The 17,312-nt window shown below is 44.6% G+C and overlaps 1 protein-coding gene across 1 annotated transcript in view; it reads left to right on the forward strand.

Annotated features, from left to right (window-relative positions):
- Window positions 1–17,312, forward strand: part of LOC128690437 (serine/threonine-protein phosphatase 2B catalytic subunit 2) — a gene marked incomplete at its 5' end in the record, with an annotated part of 171,801 nt that overhangs the window by 85,793 nt on the left and 68,696 nt on the right. The window contains 3 exon segments of the mRNA XM_070089689.1: window positions 128–273; window positions 8,673–8,812; window positions 9,227–9,304. Of these exon segments, the coding sequence (XP_069945790.1) occupies window positions 128–273; window positions 8,673–8,812; window positions 9,227–9,304 (364 nt within the window).

Consider the following 17,312-nt stretch of genomic DNA (forward strand, 5'->3'; position numbering starts at 1 on the left):
ACCCAGTTCTCGTCTCTTTGCCTTTCCCCTCTTTCATCACCTTCACCCTCTCTCGCCTTTCTCACTCCTGGAATTTTCTGTAGCTTGCTATAGGACAGGCGAGATAGTTATTGTTATGTTGTTGCAGGTAAGATCAAATACAGTGAACGAGTGTACGACGCGTGCATGGAGGCCTTCGACTGCCTTCCACTAGCCGCACTTATGAACCACCAGTTCCTGTGTGTCCACGGCGGTCTCTCACCCGAGTTACACACACTAGACGACATCAGGAAGGTACGTCTCTAATAATATATTCATGCAGTGTGCTGGAGAATCTTCATACCCCCTTCCTCCCTTCCTCCAAGAACTTGGGTCGCCTTACCGTAGTGGCGAAATGCCCGCCACTTAATCTAGTATCCACACCCCTATTCTCATTATCCCACCTCCTATTCTTTTTCAATATCCCCACCCCTATTCTTTCAGTATCCCCACCCCTGTTCTCTTTCAGTATCCCCACCCCTGTTCTCTTTCAGTATCCCTACCCCTCTTCTTTTTTTCAGCTTACCTAGCGGGGAAATTTAATTTTACATCAAGATTTCCAATGGCCTGGGACAGTTTATGGGTTTGGTTTGGGTGCAGTTAATGGACTGACTCCGCTAAAGCCTCCGCCACTCAGACCTACGTTGTGACAAGTGACCGCCGACTTGAGCTTCAATACATGGACTTGGGTTGTTTCTAATGCCCCCCTCCCTTCTGCCCCTGGACTCTACTGCTGATGCTTTTTGAGACCTCTGTAACCCCTCTACATGCGTGGGTCGAGGATGTAGGGGTTATAGAAGGGAATGGAGACGAATGTAGTTCCCTTGGTAGAGTCAGGCTAGTGTCCCGGCAGATGAGGGGAAGGTGCCCAGGCGAAGGCTGCTGTTAGAACTCGCTCTATAACATCTTTGTACTTTCTTGACTTCGTGGGATACCTGAATAGACGCACCGGTGGATCCGGTGGGCCCTGCAGACAAGAAGCAAGTTATACAGGAATCAGCAGGGTCTGGGTGTTTGGTCCTCATCCTTCGTTAGTTGTTCCGAGAGGAGTCTGTCTACAGGCTGTCGGGTTCACATCTGGCCGTTAACCACCTGTTTCCAGTTCCACCTCACTCCTTCCCTCCCCCCATGTGTAGTTGACAGACACTCGCATAAAGAAATAGTATTGTCTGCGAAGAATACGACTGTGTACTCGAGAGTTGTGTGTGTGGGGGTCCAGACAGATCCCTCCCTCCCTCCCTTTCCCCTCGCACGCTTCCTGGGGAGAGTCTTGTGTCTTGTACAACTTTTCCCTGTGGGGTTTTTTTTTTAGGTTAGACTTTGACAACGAGGTTATAACACTGTTGATGTTTGAGGAGATGATCTGACCATGTGTCCATTACTCTGCACCTGCTGCTCCCTCCACCCTGCTCCCTCCACCCTGCTCCCAACTTGTGCTCCACTCTGCCCCCCCCCACTCCTCCACACTGCTCCTCCCTGCTCCCACTGCTCCCTCCTTGTTTCACTCTGCTCCCTCCCTGCTTCACTCTGCTCCCTCACTGTTGGTACTCAGGTCGCGTAGTCTACCATCTGCTTAATCAACAACTACAAGGAATTGATCAAATTAATTTTTGAAAACAGTTGGTGCAGCTGTTGGGGGAGGTAAGGGATGGGCGGTGGCATCTGTTGGTGGGTCAAGGAATGAGTGGTGGCACCTGTTGGTGGGTCAGGGAATGAATGGTGGCACCTGTTGGTGGGTCAGGGAATGAGGAGTGGCACCTGTTAGTGGGTCAGGGAATGAGTGGTGGCACCTGTTGGTGGGTCAGGGAATGAATGGTGGCACCCGTTGGTGGGTCAGGGAATGAGTGGTGGCACCTGTTGGTGGGTCAGGGAATGAGTGGTGGCACCTGTTGGTGGGTCAGGGAATGAGTGGTGGCACCTGTTGGTGGGTCAGGGAATGAGTGGTGGCACCTGTTGGTGGGTCAGAGAATGAGTGGTGGCACCTGTTGGTGGGTCAGGGAATGAGTGGTGGCACCTGTTGGTGGGTCAGGGAATGAGTGGTGGCACCTGTTGGTGGGTCAGGGAATGAGTGGTGGCACCTGTTGGTGGGTCAGGGAATGAGTGGTGGCAGCACCTGTTGGTGGGTCAGGGAATGAGTGGTGGCAGCACCTGTTGGTGGGTCAGGGAATGAGTGGTGGCAGCACCTGTTGGTGGGTCAGGGAATGAGTGGTGGCAGCACCTGTTGGTGCGTCAGGGAATAAGTGGTGGCAGCACCTGTTGGTGGATCAGGGAACGAGTGGTGGCAGCACCTGTTGGTGGGTCAGGGAACGGGTGGTGGTGGCACCTGTTGGTGGGTCAGGGAATGAGTGGTGGTGGCACCTGTTGGTGGGTCAGGGAATGAGTGGCGGTGGCACCTGTTGGTGGCTCAGGGAATGAGTGGCGGTGGCACCTGTTGGTGGGTCAGGGAATGAGTGGTGGTGGCACCTGTTGGTGGGTCAGGGAATGAGTGGTGGTGGCACTTGTTGGTGGGTCGGGTAATGAGTGGTGGTGGCACCTGTTGGTGGGCCGGGGAATGAGTGGTAGTGGCACCTGTTGGTGGGTCGGGGAATGAGTGGTGGTGGCACCTGTTGGTGGGTCGGAATGAGTGGCGGTGGCACCTGTTGGTGGGTCAGGGAATGAGTGGTGGTGGCACCTGTTGGTGGGTCAGGGAATGAGTGGTGGTGGTGGCACCTGTTGGTGGGTCAGGGAATGAGTGGTGGTGGTGGCACCTGTTGGTGGGTCAGGGAATGAGTGGTGGTGGTGGCACCTGTTGGTGGGTCAGGGAATGAGTGGTGGTGGTGGCACCTGTTGGTGGGTCATGGAATGAGTGGTGGCACAATGTAAGGGACCTGGGAGTAGTAATGTCTGAGGATCTCACTTTCAAGGATGACAACAGTGCCACGATCGCACGTGCAAAGAATATGATAGGATGGATAATGAGAACTTTCAAAACGAGAGATGCCAAGCCCATGATGATCCTTTTCAAATCAATTGTTCTCTCTAGGCTGGAATACTGCTGTACATTAACATCTCCATTCAAAGCAGGTGAAATCGCAGATCTAGAGAGTGTACAGAGATCCTTTACTGCACGTATAAGTTCTGTCAAGCACCTTAACTACTGGGAACGCTTGGAAGCACTTGACTTGTACTCGTTGGAACGCAGGAGGGAGAGATATATCATAATCTACACTTGGAAAATCTTGGAAGGAATGGTCCCAAATCTGCACACAGAAATCACTCCCTACGAAAGTAAAAGACTGGGCAGGCGATGCAAAATGCCCCCAATAAAAAGTAGGGGCGCCATTGGTACACTAAGAGAAAACACCATAAGTGTCCGGGGCCCAAAACTGTTCAACAGCCTCCCATCAAGCATTAGGGGAATTGCCAATAAACCCCTGGCTGCCTTCAAGAGAGAGCTGGACAGATACCTAAAGTCAGTGCCGGATCAGCCGGGCTGTGGCTCGTACGTTGGACTGCGTGCGGCCAGCAGTAACAGCCTAGTTGATCAGGCCCTGATCCATCGGGAGGCCTGGTCATGGACCTGGCCGCGGGGGCGTTGATCCCCGGAATAACCTCCAGGTAACCTGTTGGTGGGTCATGGAATGAGTGGTGGCACCTGTTGGTGGGTCATGGAATGAGTGGTGGCACCTGTTGGTGGGTCATGGAATGAGTGGTGGCACCTGTTGGTGGGTCATGGAATGAGTGGTGGCACCTGTTGGTGGGTCAGGGAATGAGTGGTGGCACCTGTTGGTGGGTCAGGGAATGAGTGGTGGCACTTGTTGGTGGGTCAGGGAATGAGTGGTGGCACCTGTTGGTGGGTCAGGGAATGAGTGGTGGCACCTGTTGGTGGGTCAGGGAATGAGTGGTGGCACCTGTTGGTGGGTCAGGGAAAGAGTGGTGATGGCACCTATTGGTGGGTCAGGGAAAGAGTGGTGATGGCAGCTGTTGGTGGGTCAGGGAAAGAGTGGTGATGGCAGCTGTTAGAAGGGGGTCAAGGAATAGGTGATGGCACCTGTTGATGGGGCAAGGAATGGAATGGAATAGGCGGTTACTGGGCAAGGAATGAGTGGTGACGGGATAACGAATGGGCGGCGGCGCTGCGACAACTGGTGGCGGGGTAGGGGCATCTGCGGCACTGCCGCGCCTGGTAGCGGGGCAGGGGCGGTGGCGGCACTGCGGCAACTGGTGGCGGGGCAGGGGCGGCGGCGGCGGCGGCACTGCGGCAACTGGTGGCGGGGCAGGGGCGGCGGCGCGTGCACTATGGTTACCCTGGCAACGGTAGAGATCAATCAGCTCCCGGCAGACTCTTCAGGCGGCGGCGGCGGCGGCTGCTGCTGCTGCGGCTGCTGCGGCTGCGGCTGCGGCTGCTGCTGCTGCTGCTGCTGCTGCTGCTGCTGCTCTTCCTCTTCCTCCTCTTCTTCTTTCTCTTCCTCTTCCTCTTCTTCCTCTTCTTCCTCTTCCACTTCTTCCTCTTTTTCCTCTTTTTCCTTTTTCCTCTTCCTCTTCTTCCTCTTCTTCCTCCTCTTCCTCGTCGTCCTCCTTCTGTCCCTCATGTTCTTCCTAGGTTTGCTGCTGCTCCTGTTTCCCATAATGTGTTTGTGGATGAATGGTTCAGAGAACCGACATGTTGATAAATTAGACACATGTGCAACTCTTGGGTATCTTTATTGAGGAAACGTTTTGCCACACAGTGGCTTCATCAGTCCATACGTAGGAGAAACTTGAAGAACAGGAGGAGAATGAGGTAATCAGTCCCTCAACCTTGAGTCGATGTGTTCAGTCCATCAATCTATTCAAGATTGATGGACTGTGTCTAACCCATAATGTGTACCCACCGACCTTCTCACTGGGTATATACTCCCGTGTGTGCTGGGTGTGTACACTGAGGTGTGTGTTTGTACACTGAGAGCTTACTTTAATCCCTAGATTATGAAATAAAGCATTCTTTACTGATGGTGGGTGTATTGCTATTATGTAACATTTTATAAACGTTGAACTTGTCGTACTAACCATCTCGCGTCAGTAACCTGATGTAAGTATACTGACAATGTAAATAACACTTGAGAGTATAATATTTTGGTAGGAAACTTTCGCTCGTGAGTGAAAAGTTTCCTGATATTGTAGTGCTACACAAGTGGCTTGTGTATAACCATCTTATGTGCTGAATGAGACCAGAGTGAATGAATGCGTATTGAACACGTCAGCATCTGCAGACACTAATGAATGACCGGGCAGCAGAATCAATGAATGGATGGATGGTGGTGGTCTATTCGCCAGGGTTGATAATTTGACATGGGCGTTTCGTTGGATGGCAAAACTCGCCGACAAATAGGGTAAAAAAAAAAATGTGAAAAGCAAATAATAACTGTTTCACTCAGTGACAATAGTGAGATTTGTATGTGATGTCATAGGTTACCGACTTATCCTGTCATACATGTTGCACGTCAAACCATATACGAGTGTGTCGTGTTTGATTCAGCTTTGTAAGCCTCTACTGTGGTAATTGTTCGTTATGCTGTTGGATGTAGTAATCGATAAGGTGATAAACCAATATTCTAGAAGTTCCATAAGGATTTTCGAAAACGAAAGTGAAGAATTTCTGCCATACGGTTGTAAGACTAAGAACCAATAAAAATTATCTTTAGGTGAGGTGCCTTGACGCTTGTGAAGGGTTCTTGATCCAAGGATTTGAGGCTGCCCTTGCTTTGCAGTTGCTGTTCGCCTTCCCAATCCCCCGGTACTGGGTCATCTTATAGTAACGAGGTTTGAGCGGCTTAGCTCAACTGAGAACCCAGGATTTTACACCTCGCTTTCCTGATTTTTTTTGTTTATGTAGTGGAGATATTTCCTTGTTAAATTTTTCTCCAGGGGATGATGAAAGGGGTGCTTGATCTTCTGCCAGTTAGTGTGCTGAGGTCGTTCCCAACACCCAAAGCGGAGTGGACCATCAAGTAGACCTTTTGGTTGACCACCTAGTGGTATACTCAGTAGCTATCTAGTGGTAGGAGTATTACTGGTGTTCACCAGGAGTATTGCAACTGTTTGTGTTGTTGCAGGTTTACCTAAGATCATTACTAGCTGAATGTTGCTAGTCCCTCCAGTGCTCCCACTAAATAAGCAGTTTAGCTAAGCCTGGTTGTGTTACTAATGGGAGACTCGTCCCAGGGCTATGTACTGGGTAGGGTTAGAGGGGGGGGAGGGGGATCCCTGGAAAAAAGATTGGCATCGCTTGTCATATTAATGTGGAGTATGGTGATTATTGGCATGACAGTGGTACTTCATTTCTTTCCGCCTTCTGCTCTGCTTTCTCTTCCATGTAACTCAGTATTTGTCTGTAGAGGTACAAACAACGTTTTCTGGTTCTTCTGGGAAAGCGAATCTGATTACATTTGCACCGGCATGGATCATGGCGCTGATCCAGAGCCGAACTTAACCGTCCACCTGCTTGTTGTTGCTGCCACTGGCCCTGGCCCTGATTCCACCCCCATTTTGGAAAGAAGCCTCTGTAAGCTTCCCAGTCTACTTTTGTAAGGTTGATGAAAATGCTGCTTTTCCCATCTTGTGGCCTAATATCTACCAGATATCAGAGGAAAAGCTGGTGATAGATTTTTTGACCTAGGCATGCCTGTGCCCTCATGTTTCAAGGGAACTCAGGGGAGAATGTGCTAACTATCAGTTAATTGAACTAATGCTATGACATAGTTTCTCATTGTTTGCTCGAGCATGAATGATGAGGATATTCAGCTTCTGAATTCTCTAATAGTTGTGATTCGGAGGATAAAGAGGATGGCTGATGGTGATGTGGTGAATGCCATACAAACCTGGCATAGGGCTCTTAACCCTGCAAAGGTATACTATCCTGCATCCTAGCAGATTTACGTGGCTATTGCTTCTAACAGCTTAAGCCCCGCTGCCGTGGGATAGTCCTTGGAACATAACCTACCCTACCACTGGTATTCTTCCTGTCCTGCCATCAGGCGTCTTTCCAGTGGCCCCACCACCTGTCCAGGTGACTACCATCCCTGCTTGCTCAACTGATTCCACCTTTTGGGTGGCCCGAAGGTTGTGGGAGGAGGAGGGTGGAGGAATTTCCTGACATGCCCATGAGGTGCATCTGCCAAGGAAGGCCTTCTGGAGTCATAGGATGAGAGGAGAGATGACCATCCTATTTCCTCCAAGGGTCACTCCACCTATGAGAAGGCGCTTTCACTGCCACCTCTTGTTGGGGTGTACTCATCTAGGATGCCTGTTCAAAGAATCTGGCTTCAGCTGCACCAATAATAGCATGTCTTGTTAGATGCCAAAGCCTCGAAGTTTGCTTCTGTTTCTTCTCTGGCTACTGGAAGGTCCAGAAATACAACAAAGACTAAACTCAGTCAGAAGCATAAGTCTTGTTTCTAGCAGCAGCAGCAGCAGCAGCAGCAGCAGCAGCATGCCACCTGCTCCACCTTCCCATATTCCCAGAAGTCTGGGGTCATCTTCAGCATAGAAACACGGAGGTGAAGTGCTCGCAGGAATTCAAGACGTTCTAGCTTTCTTTTTCTCTTTATCTTTCTCTGTACTTTGTCATACTTTTGAGTCATTTGGAGTGACCAAGGTCCCAGCACTGAAATGTTTCCAATAAATTTACCAAAAGCCTTCACTTGTGAGAGGAAAATTAAAATGATGTTTCATTCTGTCCTGGATCATTGTTGAATGATCCATGATCGACTGAAACATCATCCTAACTCTCCTAGGTCCGGGTTTTTGGCAATTTGTTCCAGCCACAGTATTCATAAGTGAATGTACTTGTCCTGTTATCCAAGTTATGCAGGGTTTGGCTTGAAGTAATCTCCTTCAATAGAAATCATCACTGAGGAAAATATCTTGCAGTTGCAGATCAGGCACATGATCTTGCCCATACTGACCTGTTTGTAGGTGCTCTTGCCTTGCCCTGTACTTGCCTAGTTGGGGTTGCAGGGGTTGAGTCATAGCTCCTGGTCCTGCCTCTTCACTGACATGTGTAACATGTGGTGTGCAGGTGACTTCAGAACACATTTTAACTGTTTGCCTGTGACTTGGGCCATTTTGCTTTAATCATGGTTTCAGTAATCACTGGGATGTCTGTAATTATATTGGAACTTTTAGGAAGAGCCTTTTGACATTCTAACTTAATTCAATTTAAATTTAACTAATCTTGGTTATTTTAACTTGATTTGATATTATGGTATATGTATTCATGATAGTAGGTCTTTTGTTAATTTGATCTTCATTCTTCTTTTATATATTATTGCCACGGGTAATGAATGATCTACACTACACCTACCTTCTGATCTACTTTATTTTAAAAACAAGTGTGTACATTTGGAAATTATTTGTGACTGCATTTAGTTTAGCTTGCTACACTAACCTTTTGTGTTTTCCATGGGTCAAATATTGTCCCTCAGTTTTATCTTTTGATTACCAGAATGGAAGTGTACCTGGACGACTTAGTGGTTTATAGTGACAACTGGGAACATTTGACACACCTCAGAGCATTGTTTGAAAGACTGGCACACTACAGCTTCTCTGTGAACTTAATTAAGTGTAATTTTGGGCAAGCCAAGATTATTTAAGACTTGTATATTAGATCTAATAAAAAAAACTTTTCATTGCAGCTGGACCGGTTCAAAGAGCCACCTGCATTTGGTCCCATGTGTGACATACTTTGGTCTGATCCATTGGAGGATTTTGGTAATGAGAAAAATGCCGAACACTTCTCCCACAACTCTGTTAGAGGTTGTTCATACTTTTACAGGTAAAACTCTGTAAATTTTTTTTATTATAGTCTAAGACAGTGTTACACTGCACCTGTGGTATTGACTGGAGTATTGTTTTGAAGTTCTACAGGCAGTGTGAAAAGTTTTACAGTAAATGTAGAGTTTAGCTCATTTTTGAAAATACTATTTAAAAACCGTAATTACAGTTCATTAATAACAAAAAAAAAAAAAGGCACAATACTGTGACTGGAACGATACACAACGTCGTCGTAAGCTTCTCTCTTTTATGTACAGTTCATTGATTCTTCAACATGTAATTGATAATTTCAATACAGGCTTAGTAAAAATACAGATGTTATGTACAGCATTATAATGTTAATTCTAAAATTAATGATATGATGTAGCTGGACTCTCTACCATTTTAATATATGCAACTAATTTTTTTTTCACAGCTATGCAGCTTGCTGTGACTTCTTACAACACAATAATCTTCTGTCCATAATTAGAGCCCATGAAGCGCAAGATGCAGGGTAAGACCTATGTACTCTGACAGTTTTGATGGCAGAGCCATGTAATGTGCATACATGTCTGGTCAACTCTTGTACTGTTATATGACAACAAATGACTAAGATAGTAGTTAGGTTCCAGTTATTTTATATAGCCGGACTTGAGTCCTGGAAATGAGAAGTACAATGCCTGCACTTTGAAGGAGGGGTTTAGGATATTGGCAGTTTGGAGGGATATGTTGTGTATCTTTATACGTATATACTTCTAAATTGTTGTGTTCTGAGCACCTCTGCAAAAACAGTGATTATGTGAGAGTGAGGTGAAAGTGTTGAATGATGATGAAAGTATTTTCTTTTTGGGTCACCCTGCCTTGGTGGGACACGGCCGACTTGTTGAAAAAAATAAAAACGGTAGTTAGGTTCCTGAAAAATGACATCTAATAAAATGAACTAAAAAAACACATGGGGAACACTAGGGTTGTTCCTGGAGCCAACAAAAATGCCAACCACATGTTCTTAAAACTTTGTAATACATAAAGAATAAAAAAAAATCAGTCTTCCACTCCTTACATTGTAGCTGTTGTTGCTTATCTAGAAATGTGCGGAGAAAATTGATGTGACCCTGTACAGTACCTACACAAATATATGACAAGGAGTTCAGCAGCCTATTTCCTGCCTTAAATATCACTTGCCACTACTACAACCAGTCTCCAAACTTCAGTAAAAATGCCATATATTACCAGCCAATAAGACAAGATATTTTTACTAAATAAATATACCCAGAGTAGTACCCCCATGAAATGAATGCCAGCTTATCCAAAAAAAAGAAGTGAAAAAATTTATCAAAATAATGAAGAATCTGTCTCGGGTTATCACTGCCCTGTTGTTGGTTTTGAGGATTATGGTGGCCCAGGGGTCTGTGGCCATCTACTTCTTCATAGGCTTTGCAGTGTATTTCAAAGCTAGGTTAGGTTACACTGGAAAAACAACAAATACAAGATAAATGGTGATAGTCTGCCTCCCACATGAACAGAAAGCTGATAACCAGTTCACATTGATGTACAAGTCATATCTCAACTTTTCAGGGCTCAGTTCACATTGATGTGCAAGTCATATCTCAACTTTTCAGGGCTCCATCAACAGCCACCCATATGACTGTTTTTACAACAGTACCATGATGTCTGTGGTTAAGAGGATGGGTTTCCCCTCTCTGATGTGAAATTGACTACCACAGTGCTTTTGTAAATATAAACCACTTAATTCATTAGTACATAATTTAATTAATGAATTAAGTGGTTCAGCAGAAGTTTGTGGTTACAGGAAAGGGTGCAGGAAGGAAGAAGAGCAATTGGTGGAATGATGAAAAAATTAACATATGAGAGGTTTTTACAAAGAAGAGATGCAAGAAGGGAGGAGTATAGGGAGAGGAAAAGAGAGTGGTGAAGCAATGTAAAAGAGACCAATGAGAAAGTGAGTTAGATGTCATCATCAAATTTTGTTGAAAATAAGAAAGTTTTGGAGTGAAATTAATAAGCTGAGGAAGCCTAGAGAACAAATGGATTTGATAGTTAAAAATAGGAGAAGAGAGTTGTTGAATGGAGAGTTGGAAGTATTGGGAAGATGGAGGGAATATTTGAAGCATGGGTGGTGAATGTTGCAACAAGAAGAAAGCTGGAGGCAATGGAGATGTCGTGTCTGAGGGCAGTGTGTGGTGTGAATATAATGCAGAGAATTCATAGCTTGAAAATTAGGAGGAGGTGCAGGATTACCAAAACTATTATCCAGAGGGCTGAGGAGGGGTTGTTGAGGTGGTTCGGACATGTATAATAATAATAATAATAATAATAATATTATATTATCGTATCATAATCATATCAGCATCATCATCATCTCTACAAGTACATGTACTAGGTATACAGGTCTAGCTGACATCAATGACATACTGTACCACCATATAGAAAACCACTTATGCTGAGCATTTTGGGCAAATTAGGTCAGTTTTGTCCCAGGATGTGACCCACATCAATCGACTAACACCCAGGTACCCATTTTATACTGATGGGTGAACAGGGACAGCAGGTGTCTTATGGAAACACATCCCCATTGTTTTCCAGCCATACCGGAGATTTGATCTCCGGACCTCGGTGTGTGAGCTGATTGCCCTAGCTATTGAGCTACGGATGGAGCAGAGAGGATGGAACAAAATAAAATGACTTCAAGAGTGTATAAATCTCTAGTGGAGAGAAGGGGGGGTAGGGGTCGGCCTAGGAATGGTTGGAAGGAGGGGGTAAAGGAGGTTTTGTGTGCTAGGGGCTTGGACTTCCAGCAAGCATGCGTGAGCATGTTAGATAGGAGCAAATGGAGACGAATGGTTTTTAGGACTTGACATGCTGTTGGGGTGTGAGCAGGGTAATATTTACGAAGGGATTCAGGTAAATTGGCAGGCTGGACTTGAATCCTGGAGATGGGAAGTACAGTTCTAGCACTCTGAAGGAGTGTTGTGAATGTTGCAGCTTTATAACTGTAGTGTAAGTGCACCACTGGCAAGACAGTAATGGAGTGAATGATGGTAAAAGTTTTTCTTTTTTGGGCCACCCTACCTTGGTGGGAAATGGCCGATGTATTAATAATAATAATAAAAAAAAATTATTTAAATAAGTGTCATTTCCCTCACTTTTTTAATGATAACACTAAGAGCAAGAAATAGAGGAGTGGGGAGGTAGGGAGGGAGAAAGATGAGCATTGCTGATACCTTCATACATCCTTCTTTATTACAAAATATGAGATTATCAACCAGTGATTCTGTGTCTATAAAGTAGGTATTGTATGCACATTAAATCCAGGTTCCTCTCATATTTTCAATCTTGGTAATGCAAATGAAGAGAAACGGAGGATATAGTATATAAGTAGTGGTGGTTGTGATAGTGGTAGTGTTGCAGACAGGTGCAGAGTCTGTGAACCCAGGTTATATATTATAAAATAAAAATTTTATAACCAAACTGATGAACAATGTATGGTATATATCCTAGGTCCTGTAGTAACATTATTTTTTCTCACAAAACCCTGTTTATGCAAATGAATAGAAGCAAGAGACATATAAAACTTGGAGTCTCGGTTTGCATATACAGGTCGGCCATCACTAATCCGGCATCATTGGGACCTGTAGTATGCCAGATTAGTGAGTTTGCCTGATTACAGAGTGGTTAGGTTAGTATTTGCTTAATTAACCATTCAATAGAGAGACTGCTACATCTGCCTAATTTTCATCACTGCTTTCTCCTCCACTGGCTTGCTGCTGTGGATTTACGACTATCTGCACAATTTCTGAGTCGGTATAATGATGAAATTTGAAATTATGCTAGTCGAAATTAGTGCCGGATTACTGATGGAACTGGGTAACTGATTGCTGGATTAGTGATGGCCGACCTGTACTATAAACATAATTTTGCTGTCATCACATTTTAGCCCTGATGATGAAGAGGATATGGGAAAAACTGCAGGTATTAACTTTTATGCAGGAAAGGGCTAATTTAGTCTCATCTGTTAGACCTCTGACTCCAGTGGATTTTTTTTTTTTTTTTTTTTTTTTTTTTTTTTTTTTTTTTTTTTTTTTTTTTTTTTTTTTTTTTTTTTTTATAAATGGCATATGCTATGACATTCATATGCAGTCCAAAAACATTGATCATGGCAGTGCTGCAAGATCATTCTTTAACTTTTTCGTTAAATTACTATTATCAGTAACCAGCCTATTCAGCATTTTTATGAATAAACCTTGGGTAAGTTGTCAGTAATATACATAGTGTAGTATGTATAATATGTATTGCCATAACTGTTTTATGGTATCACGCAACTGTTTGTTCAAACACTGTACGAGATCCTGGGTGCTCTGAACCTGTCTCAACAGAGTGAATGACTGCTAAAGGCAGAGCAGTGTGTAGTTAGTGAAGTTATTGGTTACTAGCATTCTTGTGTTGCCTTTAACTACAGTGGACCCCAGGTTTTCATAATTATTCCATTCCAAAGAGAGTGACTAAACCCGAATCTGACTAATTCCGAATTAATTTTCCCATAAGAAATAATAGAAATCCAATTAATCTGTTCTCGACACCCGAAAGTATTAAAAAAAAAAAGCTTTTTGCATGAAATATACATTTCCCTACACAAAACAATGAGACATGCAGAATAAAACATTGCTAAAATGACACTTACCTTTATTGAAGACTTACTGATGAGTGATGAGATGGGAGGAGGGGAGAGGATGGAGGTGTACTATTGTTTGGAAGGGGAATCCCCCTCCACAAGGACTTCAGGTACCAAGTTCTTTTCTGGGGTTACTTCCCTTTTTAATGCCACTAGGACCAGCTTGAGAGTCTCGGGACCCTTGTTGCTCAAAAAGGTGTTCCAGAGAGGTCTGTTTCTGGCATTTCTTTAAAACTTCCCTAAAATGGGACACAACATTGTCATTGTACATGTTGCCAGCACAGCCTGCAACAGCTTTGTCAGGGTGATGTACATCCATAAATGTTTGCACCTTTGTCCACATTGTACAAATGCCTTTAATCTTTGAAGAAGGCACCTTCCTCCATCACTCTTCCTCCTCCTCTGAAGCAATTTCCTTAGCTGTGGTCTGTTGCTGTTGCAGATGAAGATCTTGCAGCTCTGTAGTGGTTAGCTCTTTATCGTGGTCCTCCTCCAACTCTTCCACATCCTCCAAACTCTCATCCAACCCCATGGAATTCCCCAATGCCACAATAGTTTCCACAACTGGCATAGGCTCCTCAGGGTCAGCCCCAAACCCTGCAAAATCCCTCTCTTGTACACATTGTGGCCACAATTTTCTCCAAGCAGAGTTCAAAGTCCTGCAAGTCATTACCTCCCAAGCATTACCTATAAGGTTTATGCAACTGAGGATACTGAAGTGATCTTTCTGGAACTCTCTTAGGGTCAATTCAGTGTCAGAGGTCACTTCACCAAAGCAGTGTTTCAAAGAAATGCTGCTTTGGTGTACAGTTTTTTGTAAATTGAAATAACCTGCTGGCCCATTGGCTGGAAGAGAGGAGTGGTATTAGGGGGAAAGAACTTCACTTTGATGAAACGAAACTCCTGCACCATTTGCTCTTCCAAGTCTGGAGGATGAGCAGGAGCATTGTCCATTACCAGGAGCACTTGTTCCAATTTATTTTCCAGGAGGTATTTTTTCACACTGGGGCCAAACATGTCATGGAACCTTACTGTTTGCCTTCCACATCACACACAATTTTCTCTTGACACTGTTTTTCTTGAACACACTGTGATTTTCAGAGTGATACACTAGTAAAGGCTTCACTTTGAAATCCCCACTAGCATTACTACAAAACTTGAGAGTTAGCCTGTCTTTCATAGGCTTGTGTCCTGGGAGTGCCTTTTCCTCCTGAGTAATGTAGGTCCTCTTTGGCATTTTCGTCCAAACGAGGCCTGTTTCATCACAATTGAACACTTATTGGGGTTTGAATTTTTCAGCCTCTATGTACCCCTTGAAGTCCTGAACATATTTTTCAGCCGCTTTTTTGTCAAAACTGGCAGCCTCACCATGCCTTGTATTACAAAAAAAGTAATTTTTAAAAGACGATGGTATTAAGATTTACTTCTTTTGTAATAAAGAGTTCGGGATACATAAATACACACATTAATAAATTAATCTTTAATCAACTATCTTTGGTCTAGAGGTATTTGAACTATGATATAATAATAATATGTACATGTTACTATAATAAATTATAATTAGCATCTAACTAAAATAGTAAATAATTAATAACCCTACACAGGGTACAACTCTTGACACTACTGTGTCACTATATATATATATATATCTCTATGCTAAAATAATAAATTATAAATAACATTTTTATAATAATAAATTACAATCAACTGCCTCTCACGACACGAAGTCAGTCACACGACACTGTTCAGTGTACACTACAACCAGGCCATCTTCAGTGTCCCACGACACCCTTTTCATCTCAGTGTTCCACTACGGTCCTGTGCATATCTCAGTGTTCCACTCCATCGTACGTCCCTCAGTGTCACACTACGGTCCTGGCCCAGTTCAGTGTAACACTCCAACCTTTTCTTCATGTAATGTCCCACTAAACAGCATCTGACGACTCCGGCCCACAGTTGATCAACGTAGACGGTGAGTCCACAGACATCACCGGTAGTCCAGTAAATCCTCTCCAAAGGCGGTTGACACACCGCTAGCCGAACACCATGCTGCAAGCTCACTGAATGCGGCCATCAAGTAACTGAGGCCAACAGACTCAGTGAGCTGCGGTGAGCGGTTCTTCTAACGCCAGTAGATAGGTACGATTCGGTGGTCAGGTACCTACTGCATAGACGTGTACCCTGAGGAGTTCAGGTACTTAATGTTGAAGCCAGTAGACGTGTACCCTTCGGTGGTCAGGTACCTACTGCTTAGGTGTGTACAGCGAGGCGCTCAGGTACATAATATTTCTAAAGCCAGTAGACGTGTACCCTTCGGTGGTCAGGTACCTACTGCTTAGGTGTGTACAGCGAGGCGCTCAGGTACATAATATTTCTAAAGCCAGTAGACGTGTACCCTTCGGTGGTCAGGTACCTACTGCTTAGGTGTGTACAGCGAGGCGCTCTGGTACATACTGTTACTAAAGCCAGTAGACGTGTACCCTTCGGTGGTCAGGTACCTACTGCTTAGGTGTGTACAGCGAGGCGCTCTGGTACATACTGTTACTGAAGCCAGTAGACGTGTACCCTTCGGTGGTCAGGTACCTACTGCTTAGGTGTGTACCGTGAGGCACTCAGGCTCTTACTGCTCTAAGGCCGGCTCAGCAGCCCCCACATTGGGTTTGATGACGCACCCAGTGGTACTGCCGGCCGGCAGGTTAACTATTTAACCACTAGTTTGGCAGGGGCCGCAACACCCCCACCACAAAAGGACCGACACACAAAGATCAATGTAATATGTATCCCGAACCGTCATCCCGGATATGATCGTCCAGAAATCATTCTAGATAATCATTATCCTCCCGGACAGGCCACTCATATATTACAAAAAAAGTAATTTTTAAAAGACGATGGTATTAAGATTTACTTCTTTTGTAATAAAGAGTTCGGGATACATAAATACACACATTAATAAATTAATCTTTAATCAACTATCTTTGGTCTAGAGGTATTTGAACTATGATATAATAATAATATGTACATGTTACTATAATAAATTATAATTAGCATCTAACTAAAATAGTAAATAATTAATAACCCTACACAGGGTACAACTCTTGACACTACTGTGTCACTATATATATATATATATCTCTATGCTAAAATAATAAATTATAAATAACATTTTTATAATAATAAATTACAATCAACTGCCTCTCACGACACGAAGTCAGTCACACGACACTGTTCAGTGTACACTACAACCAGGCCATCTTCAGTGTCCCACGACACCCTTTTCATCTCAGTGTTCCACTACGGTCCTGTGCATATCTCAGTGTTCCACTCCATCGTACGTCCCTCAGTGTCACACTACGGTCCTGGCCCAGTTCAGTGTAACACTCCAACCTTTTCTTCATGTAATGTCCCACTAAACAGCATCTGACGACTCCGGCCCACAGTTGATCAACGTAGACGGTGAGTCCACAGACATCACCGGTAGTCCAGTAAATCCTCTCCAAAGGCGGTTGACACACCGCTAGCCGAACACCATGCTGCAAGCTCACTGAATGCGGCCATCAAGTAACTGAGGCCAACAGACTCAGTGAGCTGCGGTGAGCGGTTCTTCTAACGCCAGTAGATAGGTACGATTCGGTGGTCAGGTACCTACTGCATAGACGTGTACCCTGAGGAGTTCAGGTACTTAATGTTGAAGCCAGTAGACGTGTACCCTTCGGTGGTCAGGTACCTACTGCTTAGGTGTGTACAGCGAGGCGCTCAGGTACATAATATTTCTAAAGCCAGTAGACGTGTACCCTTCGGTGGTCAGGTACCTACTGCTTAGGTGTGTACAGCG

Source organism: Cherax quadricarinatus, chromosome 29 (assembly GCF_038502225.1).
Source record: "Cherax quadricarinatus isolate ZL_2023a chromosome 29, ASM3850222v1, whole genome shotgun sequence".
Lineage (NCBI taxonomy): Eukaryota > Metazoa > Arthropoda > Malacostraca > Decapoda > Parastacidae > Cherax > Cherax quadricarinatus.